The sequence below is a fragment of the Anastrepha obliqua genome, chromosome 3 (assembly GCF_027943255.1).
Source record: "Anastrepha obliqua isolate idAnaObli1 chromosome 3, idAnaObli1_1.0, whole genome shotgun sequence".
NCBI classification, from domain to species: Eukaryota; Metazoa; Arthropoda; class Insecta; order Diptera; family Tephritidae; genus Anastrepha; species Anastrepha obliqua.
In genome coordinates, this window is record NC_072894.1 from 7,073,141 (window position 1) to 7,086,390 (window position 13,250).

A 13,250-nucleotide genomic window follows, 5' to 3' on the forward strand; every position below is an offset into this window, starting at 1 on the left:
CCGTACCTTACCTTACCATGGAATTCAAATGCGTCAAATTCAAAATCAGCATAGCCAATATCCCTAAAATGCAGTTTAGCTGGAGAAGCTTGAAGCTTCTCGGTGAGGTCAGTGTAATCCGGGGGGTGAGGGACGCGTGGTGTTGTCTGCGTTGGGCCTGCTGCGCAATCCACTGTGGCTGTTGCGGCCTGATGGTGGTGGGCGGCCGCGCCTCCGAGGGCGGTTGTGGGTGCAGAGCTCTGCAGCAGGGGGCAACGTAGGCAGTTGTCCACTCACGAGTGGTGCGCAGGCCGGAACATCTCCGAAAATGGCACCAGCCATTGCAGGAATTGCACGACATTCAGCACAGTAAACGACGACGCCCCCACCAGGGTAGTGGGCAATTGCAGCAGCTCGCCTGACCTAACAATTGCTAGCGCTGGTCTGATAAATAGCATAACGTGGCGACCTATGCTATCGCTTGCATCAGACCACTTGCCCATTATCGTCTCGATCGAGAGACCTGCCGACTTCGTTTCCGCGAATCACCGGTCCTATTTTAACTTTAAAAAAGCTAATTGGGCCGGCTTCACGGAATTTACCGAGGACACCTTCGCCGCTCTTCCCATCCCCACTGATGTGCGCGTAGGCGAACGCGCATTCCGCAGGGTGCTCACAGCTGCTGCGGCTCGCTTCATTCCTGCTGGAAGTTATAAGGACATTCGTCCTCATTTCCCAGCCGAAGCAGCCAGTTTAGCAAACGAGCGTGACCACCTACGCCAGGCCGATCCCGGGGATCCCCGCATAAGGGATCTTAATTTGGAGATCCGGCAACTGGAAAACCAGCATAAGCGGACTAAATGGGTTGAGCACCTGAAGACCTGCAACCTCACCTCTGGGGTGAGTAAGCTCTGGTCCACCGTTAGGTCCCTGTCAAACCCGACGAAGCACAACGACAAGGTGGCTATCACCTTCAACGGTTGCACTTCGTCGGACCCGAAGAGATGCGCGAGCTATTTTAGCCGGCTTTTTATATTGCATCCTCCGGGCGACAGAACCAAGCGTCGTGCTACCAGAAGGTTGCACAAACTGACGAACAACAGTGCGCCACTTACTTTCTCCGGTGATGAGGTTCAAGGGGCCATCAACAGTTCGAAATCATCGAAAGCCATTGGCCCTGACGGCTTAAACGCGCTGATGCTGAAGCATCTGGGACCCCTGGGAGTAGGATTTCTCACAAGGGTTTTCAATCTGTCTATGGCCACTCTCATCAAACCCGCCAACCAAGGGGAGTCTTATCGGCCGATAACTCTCCTTTCCCCAGTAGTGAAGACACTTGAAGCCCTCCTACTCCCACTCTTCACGAAACACCTGGCCCCAGCCCCACATCAGCACGGTTTCCGACGAGTGCACAGCACCACCACTGCACTCACCGCCATAAACGCCCAGATAAATCGCGGGCTTAACCAAAACCGCCCCTGCGAGAGGATTGTCCTAGTAGCGTTGGACTTGAAAAAGGCTTTCGATACAGTCAGCCATTCCACGCTACTAGATGACATTTATCAGTCGACACTCCCGCCAGGGCTGAAGAGGTGGTCCGCGAACTACCTGAGCGGTCGGCACTCGTCAGTGATTTTTCGAGATCAAATGTCAAAGCAGAGGAAGATTAAGCAAGGCGTACCGCAGGGTGGTGTCCTTTCACCCTTGCTTTTTAACTTCTACATCTCGAAGCTCCCCCAACCACCAGCGGGAGTTTCCCTGATCTCATACGCTGACGATTGTACGATAATGGCGTCGGGCAATGACATCGATGGCCTGTGTTCCAAAGTGAACGACTACCTCACCGACCTTTCTTGCTTTTTCACTGCGAGGAATCTACAACTTTCCCCCACCAAGTCCACGGCGACCCTTTTCACCACCTGGACAAAGGAGGTCAAGCTGCCCCTTAAGGTAAAAGTCGATGACACACCAATTCCGACTGTGAATAACCCCAAAATTTTGGGTGTAACCTTTGACAGCTTGCTCTCCTTCTCTGCGCATACAACCGCAATTGCCACTAAGGTCCAAAATCGCAACAAGGTCCTCAAATCGCTGGCCGGCAGCACTTGGGGCAAAGACAAAGAACTGTTGCTTTCGACATTTAAGGCAATTGGCCGGCCGGTTCTCAACTATGCTGCGCCTGTCTGGTCGCCTGGAACTAGTGATTCGCAGTGGACTAAGCTACAGACCTGTCAAAATACCGTCATTCGGACAGCGACCGGGTGCCTCCTGATGTCACCTATCCAACACCTTCACAACGAGGCACAAATGCTCCCAGTTGCGGAGCACAACAAATTGCTCAGCAAGCAGTTCCTGCTCGGATGTTACCGCAGGTCTCATCCCTGCAGACACCTGCTTGAGCCCGAGCCGCCTCCCAGGCACGTCAGGAGACACCTCTTTGACTACGCTGGCGATATCCAGGACAAGACCGACCGTAACCTACTGGACCGGACAGTATTTAGACAGTCTATAAACGACATTCACCGGGAGACCGTTACCACCTTCTTGAACTCCCGTCCTGTGAATGCCGTAATCGGAGTCCAACCACCACCTATTGCAGATGAAGAGCTCCAGCTTCCCCGTGAGACCCGTGTAACACTGGCACAACTACGCTCTGGATATTGTAGCAGGTTAAACTCCTACATATCCAGAATCGACCCCGACATACCAAACACATGTCCGGCATGTGAAGGTACCCCGCACGACACTAACCACCTCTTCACATGCCCCCTCAAACCGACTCATCTAACTCCCCTCTCCCTCTGGACCCAACCTGTCGAAACAGCATGTTTCCTGGGCCTACCCCTAGATGAGCTAGACGAAGACGAACGATGATATGCCTACACTGACAGGGCTACCTATGCTGTTAACAACAACAACAACAACAACCCTAAAATGCAGCGGTGATGGGCAGAAGTCTTAATATCAGGTCAGTCCATAAGTTTGTGCGTATTTTACCCATAATTACACTTTTGTACGATTTTTGCATACAAAAAATTATTCGCGGAATATAACGGAACTATTTATATTTTCTTTGATATATTGCGCATTCAACAAGTGATTTTAATGGCGGATAGAAGACGTGTTGTTGAAAAATAAAATGGAATCTTCGAACGCGTATAAGAGGCATATTTTGTATTTTTTTATAAAAGTGGTAAAAATGCAACAACTGCTGCTGCAGAAGTAAACACTGTTCACGGAGAGTATACTGTAAGTGTAAGGACTGCGCAAAAGTGGTTTTCAAAATTCCGAAGTGGTAACAGCGACGTGGAGGATGCCCGCATAGACTTTCCGTCGCCAACCTTCAGCAGAGAGTGAATGTGTGTTCTCAGCTGCTGCAACGGTCTGAAAATGAAAGTGTTTTGTACCGTATCGTTACTGGTGATGAAAAATGGGTCCTTTACAATAATCCTGTTCGAAAACGCCAATGGTTAGATAAAGATGAAACACCAGAAAAGACCCCTAGAGATGGCCTTCACACCAAGAAGATTCTCCTGTCTATTTGGTGGGATAGTGGGATATGGCCGGTATTGTTTATTATGAACTTCTGGAACCAAACCAGACGATAACTGCTGATTATTATTCCCATCAGCTATCAAACCTGAATGAGGCACTTAAAAAAAATCGAACGTCTTTAGTGAATAGACGCAAAGTTTTGTTTCAGCACGACATTGCAAGACCTCATCCCGCTAGACAAACATTAGGCAAGCGGAACGAGCTCGGATGGGAGCTAATGCCACATCCATCATACTCTCCAGATATTACACCTTGTGATTATCACCTTTTCCGTGGACTTCAATCCCATATGAGTAACAAGAATTACTCCTCAAAAGAAGCTATAAAAAGGGATATCGAAGCGTATTTTAGCTGCAAGGACAAACAATTTTTGGAGCAGGGAATTAAAAATTTGCCAAAACGTTGGGAAGACATAGTAAATAATGAAGGAAAATATATTATCTATACATATAAAAATCAATGTTTGTCTGTATGTCATCGATGAACTCAAAAACTACTGGACCGCTTATTATAAAAATTGGTATATATATATGTATTTTTCCACGGAGAAGCTTTGTAGAATATGCTCATTGATGCCACTCGCCACCAGGTGGCGCTGCAGAGTAGCCAGAGTGACCAAGTATTTTTACACAAACGTATATGACATGTTCATAGATGAAATTAAAGAACTTCTATTAGTTGGACAATCATCTTCGGACCGCCATGATATTACCGCGCGCGTATTTAAACAAAAATTTAAATGTTTGATGGATTTTATTATCAAGCATCATGTTTTTGAAGAGACACGCTGCTGGATGTATTCCATTGAATGGCAGAAAAGAGGATTGCCATATGCACATATTTTCGTTTGGTTAATCAACAAAATTACGCCAGATCAAATTGATCAAATCATCTCAGCAGAAATACCAGATAAGCACATTGATCCATGGCCCCTGTGGCGCATTCAACAACAATTCACCATGCATATCTGATGGGAAATGCACGAAACGATACCTAAGAAAATTGGTTTCTGATACCATCACTGGCAATGACGAATATCCACTGTATCGTCGACGATCATTTGAGGATGGTGGCAAATCCGTCGTTCTGAATGTACGAAACATTGATTTTGAAGTAGATAATCGTTGGATTGTGATATACCATTGCTTTCAAAGACCTTCAAAGCAGACATTAATGTGGAGTATTGCAATTCAGTGAAGTCAATCAAATACATTTGCAAATACAAGAAATATTGTGTATCCCACAGCACTTCAATAAACATCGTATTCAAACTAAAATTTGTAATTCATTCACAATTTTTTCGAAATAAACAAAATCAATAAAATGGTTTAGAATGAATTGAATATTTGTGTTCTGATTTTTCTTTAAAGTTATTTTTCTTAAATTTATTTTAGTTATAGGCGTAGCAACGCGCGCCGGGTACAGCTAATTGATTAATAAATACTTTAAACATCTTTTTTATTAATTTTAAAACCACCTTTAAAAAAACGCACGAAGTTATGGACTGACCTGATAGTATCTAATGAGTATCACGGACTATTTGCTTATAAATCTCCTAAACGGAACGTTTACCAATAAGGCAGTGGATCACATCAGCTCAAACTGGTCAATCGAATTATTTAATACTTTGACTTAATACTTAAACGATCGATGTCATTAATTGCGTTTTTTAAATGTCAATTTCAACCAGGTGCCGACATACAGTACCGCACAAAAGTATAGGCACAATAAGCTTTCCTAATACATTTAAGGAATTACAACACTTGCGTAAAGTTCTAAGTTTTCGTTTCAATTACATGTTATTCATCCGTTAATTAAATTTTTAAACCTAGTTTTATATTTATTATATTATATAATATTTGGTACGAGAAAGGTGATGGAATCTAAAATGTAAAAAATGTGAGTTTTCAGGAGGACAAAACTATAGGCAGAATATTTCATTCTTTTCCCATTTCTAACACTTTGTGCATAGCTAGCAACTCTTTTTTACAAAACATATGTTCAGAATACCGTTACTTAAATTTTACTAGTTTTGTGTGCAAGATCAGTGCGTTGTCTAAGATTTTTTGTCACAATGAGTCCAAAAGGAAAGGAAACCACAGAATCAAAGCGAAAAGTAATAATGTATTTACATAAAAAAAGATAGTCGCTTGCGGAGATCGCAGAAATGATGGATCGAAGCCGTTTCACTATTCGCACCATTATTAACCGTTTCAAAGGGCAAACAAATTTCACAAGTTTGCAGCGAAGTGGTCGTCCGTGCAAATTAACACACCGAGAGCGAACGCAAATTGTGCGAAAAGTGAAAAATGATTCTAAAATTACATAAACCCAGATCTCTGCGGAACTAAAACAAGATTTTGGCAATGAAGTCGATACGAAAACAGTTAGACGAGTACTGCATCAGGCTGGGTACAAAGCATGTGTGGCTATGCGCAAGCCTTCATATCCGCAACCAACCAAAAGAAAAGGGTGGCATATGCAAAACAATTCGAAAACCAGCCTCTTGGCTACTGGGACAATGTAATATTATTTTCAGATGAAAGCAAATTTATGTTAGTATTTTTCCTTCAGACAGCCGCATAACTGTGTGGCGAAAACGTAACACAGCTAACGCTGCAAAAAAAATCTAGCGCCAAGTATTTATTGAAAGTCTCATGGACAAATCAGTTTATTTAAACATATTGAAAGAAAAATCTCAAAAAAAGTGCAGATCAGTCTGCCAAGCTCCTTCACCTTTCAGCATGACAATAACCCTAACCAAACGGCGCATGGTGAAAAGATGTGTCTTGCTTATCACACGGCACATGTTTTGCCGCACCGCCCCTCAGCCTCCGGACCGCTGCTTTAGAGGCTTCAAAAAATCGATGTTTTCATGGATTTTTTTGGGAAGGAAGGAAATATTCGATTGAAACGAAACTTTCAGGTTTTATTGTTATATATTTCAACTATCTTCTCAAATTTTTTCATTCAAATATATATCATATTATGCCTAGTACAAGCATTTTGCCGAGGCGCCTCGAGTGTGCATGTGTCGTGCGACGGGAAAGATACAGGTCGCAATTTTCATCTGAAACCAAAAACCCAAAAAGTTTCTTATTTTGGTATAAATAGCTTCTAGTTAAACCAAGAGAATTAAACAAAAAGTGAGAAACTCAACATTTTTTCGCTAATTAAAAAAAAAAAATCATTTTTTTGGAAAAACAAATTCACTTTAGATTGTTTAAAAAGTGGGTTAATCATAACTTTCTTAAGGTTTTTTAGGTTCAACTAGAAGGGAATCTAAATACAATCAATGTTATCTCGTTTCGATAGAACGTTTAACTTTTTCCCTATCTTTCCCGCCAACTAGGAAAAATCGTAAAAATAAAAAACCGAGAAATCGCACTTCGAGCGATCCGGCCGCTCTTATGCCTGTTCGACGCTTGCTCGCAATTTCTTCTGTAACTCCGAAAATATTTTGAATTTGCTTCTGAAATTTTGAGAATACATTCTTGGATAGTTTGGGAAGACATTTATGCAAAAAAAAAAAAATCGATTTTTTGAAGCCTCTAAAACAGGCTCCCCCCTTAACTAAAATGTATGAGTACGCGTAACTTATGTCGAATAAACAGTTTTTGTTATTGTTGATTTGAAAAGTTTGATTTTTACTTCATTGTCGTTATTGTGCCTATACTTATGTCCGTCACCGTACATTCTGCGACAAAACGATAGCACATCAACATTTTCATCAGTTTTGACAATTTTTCTTCGTTTTATTTTGAAAGTTTATTATTTTTGTATAAAAACATTTTTTATTGTTGAACAAAAACCATATAAATCCAAGTATTAAATTTTTTACACAAATTAGAAAAATTCCCCATTCTTCTGTTTTTAATTAGAGTTAATAGAAACAATTGTAGTATGCCCTTTTATGGTTTATTAATTTTTAGTACCGTAAAGTGCAAAGTAGCTAAAAATGCCGTTGATTTTTCACAATTTTTTTTCTTTGAAGGTGTAGCACATTTTTGTCCATTAAAAAAATATCATTTGACGCCGGCTGTACATATGCACGCCGTTCGCCTAACATTGGCTAGCGCATTAAATAGTTGTGTTAACTTGGCGTTCGAAAAGGTGATTCCTTTTTTAGCATTTGATGTTTTATGCCCATAGTAGGTTTCCCCCACCCACTATGCACAATTTAATGATACTCACCTCTCACGTGTACGTTTCTTCTTTTTCTTCTTCTCCGATTTAGAAACATGCTGCTCATAAGCTTCATTATCACTGTCGTCTTTGTTGCCGCCGCTAACAACATTGTCTTTTTCCCGCGAAGGGCTACGCACTAATGCATAACGTCGTTTATCGCCATGCTCTTTTTCCTTATCTCTGCTCGATGCTGCGCTTTCGCGTTGCGAGTCTAGTTCCTTTTGAAGCGCCAGACTTTTAGCTATATCTTCCTTCGCTTTACGATCCGAATCAAAACTGGAGCCTTCAACAAAATATTCAGAAATATTAAAAGCTTCACGCAGTTTTGCGTTCTTTTCTTGTTGCGCTTCAGCAATTTGATGTGTCTCTCTAACACTGGAAGAAAAATAAGATAAAATGATTTTTTTTCTTGCAATTTGCTTACTTGTTTTGACTAAAATTATTATATATATATTTTTTTTTAATATTTAAAAATAATAATATAATAACTACAAATGTACGTATGTATGTATGAGTGTGTCTACCTAACGACATGCCTAAGCTGCTGTTGGCACAGACGAGTCGTATGCTGAAAGTGCTCGCCCAGAAGCGAATCTAACAGTGGTACTTGTGGCGCAGAGACGGAAGTAATGCCTGAATGTTGCACTAAATTCGATACAGATGGTATTGAAGTAGCAACATTCGCATTATTACGTTGAGCATTTAGTAATTTTCTCAACAATTCTTCTACAAGCAAAGCTGATTCGACTGCCACGGATTGTTGATGCTTTCGCTGCAGTTCCATGCTATTTTGTTTGTTATGAAAAGTGCTGCTTTCGTAATTGTTGCTTTTTTGACGTTTATGTTTGGCATGAAGAGTGGTGGTTGTGGTGGTGGCGGCGGCGGTGGCATTACATGCGCAGTTGCAATATGAATGCAAAGAGGTCGATGATGAACAATCCGGAGCGAGCAATTTCGGTTGTTGTTGCTGACGTTTTGGGAATTTCAGTTGTTGTTTATGCCATGTTTTCGTAATTTTCTTCTGCTTTTGTGCTCTATTCCTATGCAACGGAGTAAGTGGTTTAAATTTTCTTGCTACAGCAACGTAGTTGAGTTCATTCTCCGTTACCGCTTTGACGACTTCACGATTATCATGTTGAAAGTAACGTCGCTCTTTGTTGACAGTGCGACGACGTGATGTTGTGTTCATGCAAGTGTTGGCGTTGGTGGTGGTGGTGGTGCTGGAGACTGTGGGTACAGAGAGTGTACTGCTGGATTCTCTAGATGGAGCGGAAGTGGGAGGGGTCTTAGCAGGTACAGTGGCAGAGCGCCGTTTTCGACGCTTTCGTCGTTTTTTGGGTTTCGGCATTTTGAAAATATTATCTGAAGTGACATCGTTATCGACCGATGCGGCGTATATGGTTGAGGAAAGCATTGTATGTATTGTTTTTGTCTTTTGGTATATTAATTTATAATAGAGTATAAAAATTGTTCAAACAGCTTTTATAAATATTTTAGAGTTTACATGGTTTTTTTTTTTTGTTGTTTTGATTTTTAATTTAATTTCATTTGAAACTAATTATTTCATTAGAAAACAGAGCAAGTGGACAATTTCCAATCGTGTTGTTAGGAAGACATTCGATTATTTTTACTCGTTGATAAATTTAGTTTAAAACTTTTCCCACTTAATTTTTCAATAATCACATTTTTATTGAATTTATGGAGGACATTGGATTCATAGTAAAAATACTATTATCTTATTATTATTTTCAATATATATTAAAAATGGAACGCATTCAATAATTTAATTTTAATAAAAAATTCCTTAAACACACAAATGTATGTATATATATTATACATATATAAGCAACGCGCACGCAGGAAGACATTAGATTACTCTTAATTATTATTATTTTTTTTAATATACATTTTATATGAAAATATATTCGTAGTTTTCGCAAGCACTTTATAAATATTGTAAAATCTTTTGTTTAATGCAATACTATGGAAGACATTTTATTGATTCATTCACTTAATTATAAATTCTTTCTAAAAGTCGGCATATGAATTCTTAGCTTTTTCTTATTTACATGCTTATATGGAATTTGTTTGTATTATTTTGATTTATACACATTGTACGCTACTTTTTTATGATATTATAAATTTTTGCTTCTTAAACTTTCATTAATATTCGCAGACTACATTTATTGTGGTAGTCAACTTTCGGCTCTAATAGTTGCTCTATGACTAATTAATTTAAATACTAAACACGTAAATGGAAGACTCTGTGATGAGTGAAGTTCAACGCATTTTGTTATTGTTCTTTTATTACTTTTCTAGTTTTCAATTTCCAAATACCTTCCACTTCCTTCCAACTCGCGTTAATCCTCTAATCCACTTAGTTAAAGAAGAACCACAACCATATTCCACTTCACGGCCCCAATAAATCCGCTGCAAAAGATACATTGCTAGCATTTGCAACGAGTTGTTGGCCCGGCTAAGCAGGTACAAGCATATTAATCTTCTTAATAGGGCTTGCTCCCAGATTTGTTGTAATGAATATTTTTGAATTTTTTTCCCCATCCATTTGTGTTTTGCCACCGCCGCCACTTAGCATATATTGAAGAAAATCAAAACTTTACGGCGATGTCGAAACTAAAACTCACTGCTATTTTCGCATATGTATGTCAATGCTTTTATTATTGATTTTTCTCAAATTTTGTCAAATTGCTCTCCGCACACAGTTTTAGAATTAATATTTTGTACATCATGCACAACAGTGGAGTTAATGTTATTTCTTATTAAATTTTAAAGCAATCCAATAAATCAATTTTTTTGTTTTTTTTTATTTGTATACTGATTTATGTAACGTTAATTAAATATGCACAGCGTTTAGGTTGTGTAACCCTTGGAAGACTTGATTTTACTAAACACGTTTGCAATCTGTGCCGAGTGCAAATGTTTTGAACTTATACATTGCAACTACCACCGTGGTGGGTGGTGAGTATATAGGGCGCGAAATTGAGAGCAGCGCATGTACCAGCTCATTTATCAAAACAGAGCAGCAATTCGAAGCGTTGCAGGGGTTGGAATATATATTGCAATATCAAAATTATATAATATTTCCTCAAAGCATTATCTGCTTGGTATGCAAGAAAGTGTTTGCATTTGAATTTGAAATAAAAGCTTTGCCGTTGCTTGCGAAAGGTGATTAGAAACCTATATGCAACTGTTGCTTTTTGGTAGAAAATATAAACTTAAAAACTAAAAAATAATAAGTTGCTTTGTATACATATGTACGTACATATATACTCGTATGAATAAGCGTATAAAAATGACTGCTTCATACATTTTGGAATGGTCACATATGCAAGTTTTCCTGCATTCCTTTTCAAGAAACCTCGAAAATTATGTAACCTTAGTAACCACTTCACTCATATGTTTGTATTCCACAACAAAGGAGCGAGTGAGTTAATATGATATATTCTATTTATACACTATTTTCACTTACGCTATTCTTCCAAATTCATCCTTAGGCAAATCACTTTTTCCTAGTCCCATTAATTTCTGGCGATATGAGTCAACCTTTGTTTTTATTTCCTCTGGAGTTCGTCTGAAAATGTCGTACAAGTAAATTTCAAATGTTTAAAAATGCCATTAAATAAATTGAACTCACCAAACTTAAAAAAATTTAACTAATAAAAGTTACAAGTAGAAATTTGTGAAAGATCGATAAAGCTCAAGTTGTTAATTTTTTAATTTCATTTAACATCGTTCCGGAGCTATTGATAGCTATACGGTTTTGCTACTTTTTATTTGTACTTAATAAAAATGTCCCTTCTACTCACACAATGCTTTAATTTTTGTAGCAATTTTGTAATTTATTTTCACTAAATGTTAAATTATTGTTTTTAAGGGCTTCCTTGCGCAATGCGAATGGAGTGAACAAGCCAGCTATTTTCACCTTGTTCGCTCAGCAAACACGACAATTATGTAGGAAGCAGGCGTAAAACCCTCATTAGTGTTCTCTCGACACCCCTATTCGGTCAAGTATGAAGAAATTTTGAATGGTAAAAGAAAAGTCAAAACACGACTCTGAGTTAACATATAAACAATGCAATAACAATTCACAGGACTATTTTTGGTGAAAATAACGCGTTATTTATTGAGCAGGTGCCGAGTTTTTTTTTTTAAATAATGAATGTTAAATATGTTAATTACATATAATATAGTACTCAGATTTTTTTTATTATTAGGCAAAACTTACCCTTGTTTTTCCAATATCTCCTCAAATTCAATGCATTTCACTTCAATTTTACGTTTACGATCATGATCTAATATTTCCTTATTTGGCGGACGATTGAGGGTAGCATCGAGTTTCTTTATGTCCTCCTCAGAACGATAATTGGAATTATCCTTTTTTCCGGGCCGCACAAATGCCCAGTTACGTTGTACATGGCCATTAGTGCCGGAGCCGCGTGGCGTTGTTAAACCAATGCCGTTGTACATATCTTCTCTTTGATAAACAAGTGATCAATATCTTTGTATGTGACACCGTCGTCACAAATTAATTTCAACTTTACTTTTGCTCCCGAAATAATTACAACCTACCCTGCGCCCTATATATGTATAATTTGCGGACAGGCGGTATGATACGCTGGAACAAATCGATGAAATTAAGGAATCATTATTTGGTAAAATTTACCATATTAGGTCTTTTGTACACGATTAGCCAACTCAATATTCATATGTTACTGATCGATTTTCGAGGCTGTTGATTTTATTTTGTAACTTTCAGAAAATATTTTCGCAAATTTAGCGATAATCACGTACAAAAGTTTTTCTGTTTGACATTCGGGTATATGTAGCCGCCATGACTTAAAAAAGGTGCGGCCAAGTTACATGAAATTGCGTTAGAAAACTAATGTAATGTAATTAAATTCTATTAAAAATTGCCCTACATTTTTCAGTATATATTTATTATATGTCAAAATATATTTATTAAAGAAATACAATAATTTTATTATTTCCAGTTACAAGGATATTCAAATTGACCGCAAACTTTAGCTGTTAAAATATAAGGTTTTTAATTTTTCGAAAAGCTGATATTTGACACCTGTAATAAAATGTCGCACACAAGAAAAACGTTACATACTATTTAAATAGGTGGAATAGGTGGAGCATGACGAAATTTTTACTTTTTTAGTTATTTACTTAGATAAATTTTAAGCAATTTTTTACTAAAGCACGAATTTCGAACTTCGAGGGTCCTTATCTTGGTTTCTTGGTTAACTACCAAAATAGGAGAAACATATTTTAGCTGAGAAGGAAATAAAACTCCATGAAGGAAGCACAATAGATCTTTCACGTCGCAGAGAGGATTTCTCTCATAATAATAATAATAATAATAATAATAATAATAATAATAATAATAGGGCATACCCAAAGAGGTGTCCGGTAGTCCGGACGAGAGAACAACAAACCTACCGTCTGAATGCCAAACATGCAGGCTAGTAAAATGTATGTCTGAAGGATACTGTGAACCCAGA

The 13,250-nt window shown here is 38.6% G+C and overlaps 1 protein-coding gene across 6 annotated transcripts in view; it reads right to left on the reverse strand.

The window, feature by feature from the left end:
* The window catches only part of LOC129242847 (serine/arginine repetitive matrix protein 2), a 38,434-nt gene extending 25,850 nt beyond the window's left edge, over nucleotides 1-12,584 (reverse strand). The window contains exons 1-4 of one of the 6 annotated variants that reach the window (XM_054879723.1): nucleotides 12,313-12,584; nucleotides 11,969-12,241; nucleotides 11,213-11,314; nucleotides 7,729-8,097 (exon numbers count right to left, since the gene is read on the reverse strand). In XM_054879723.1, the coding sequence (XP_054735698.1) occupies nucleotides 7,729-8,097; nucleotides 11,213-11,314; nucleotides 11,969-12,210 (713 nt within the window). In that variant the 5' untranslated portion in view covers nucleotides 12,211-12,241; nucleotides 12,313-12,584. Of the gene's footprint in view, nucleotides 1-7,728; nucleotides 8,098-8,246; nucleotides 9,152-11,212; nucleotides 11,315-11,968 lie in introns of those variants that run through there. The other 5 variants (XM_054879722.1, XM_054879720.1, XM_054879719.1 and 2 more) reach the window with 5 other exon arrangements.
* Between the last annotated feature and the right edge of the window lie 666 nt (nucleotides 12,585-13,250).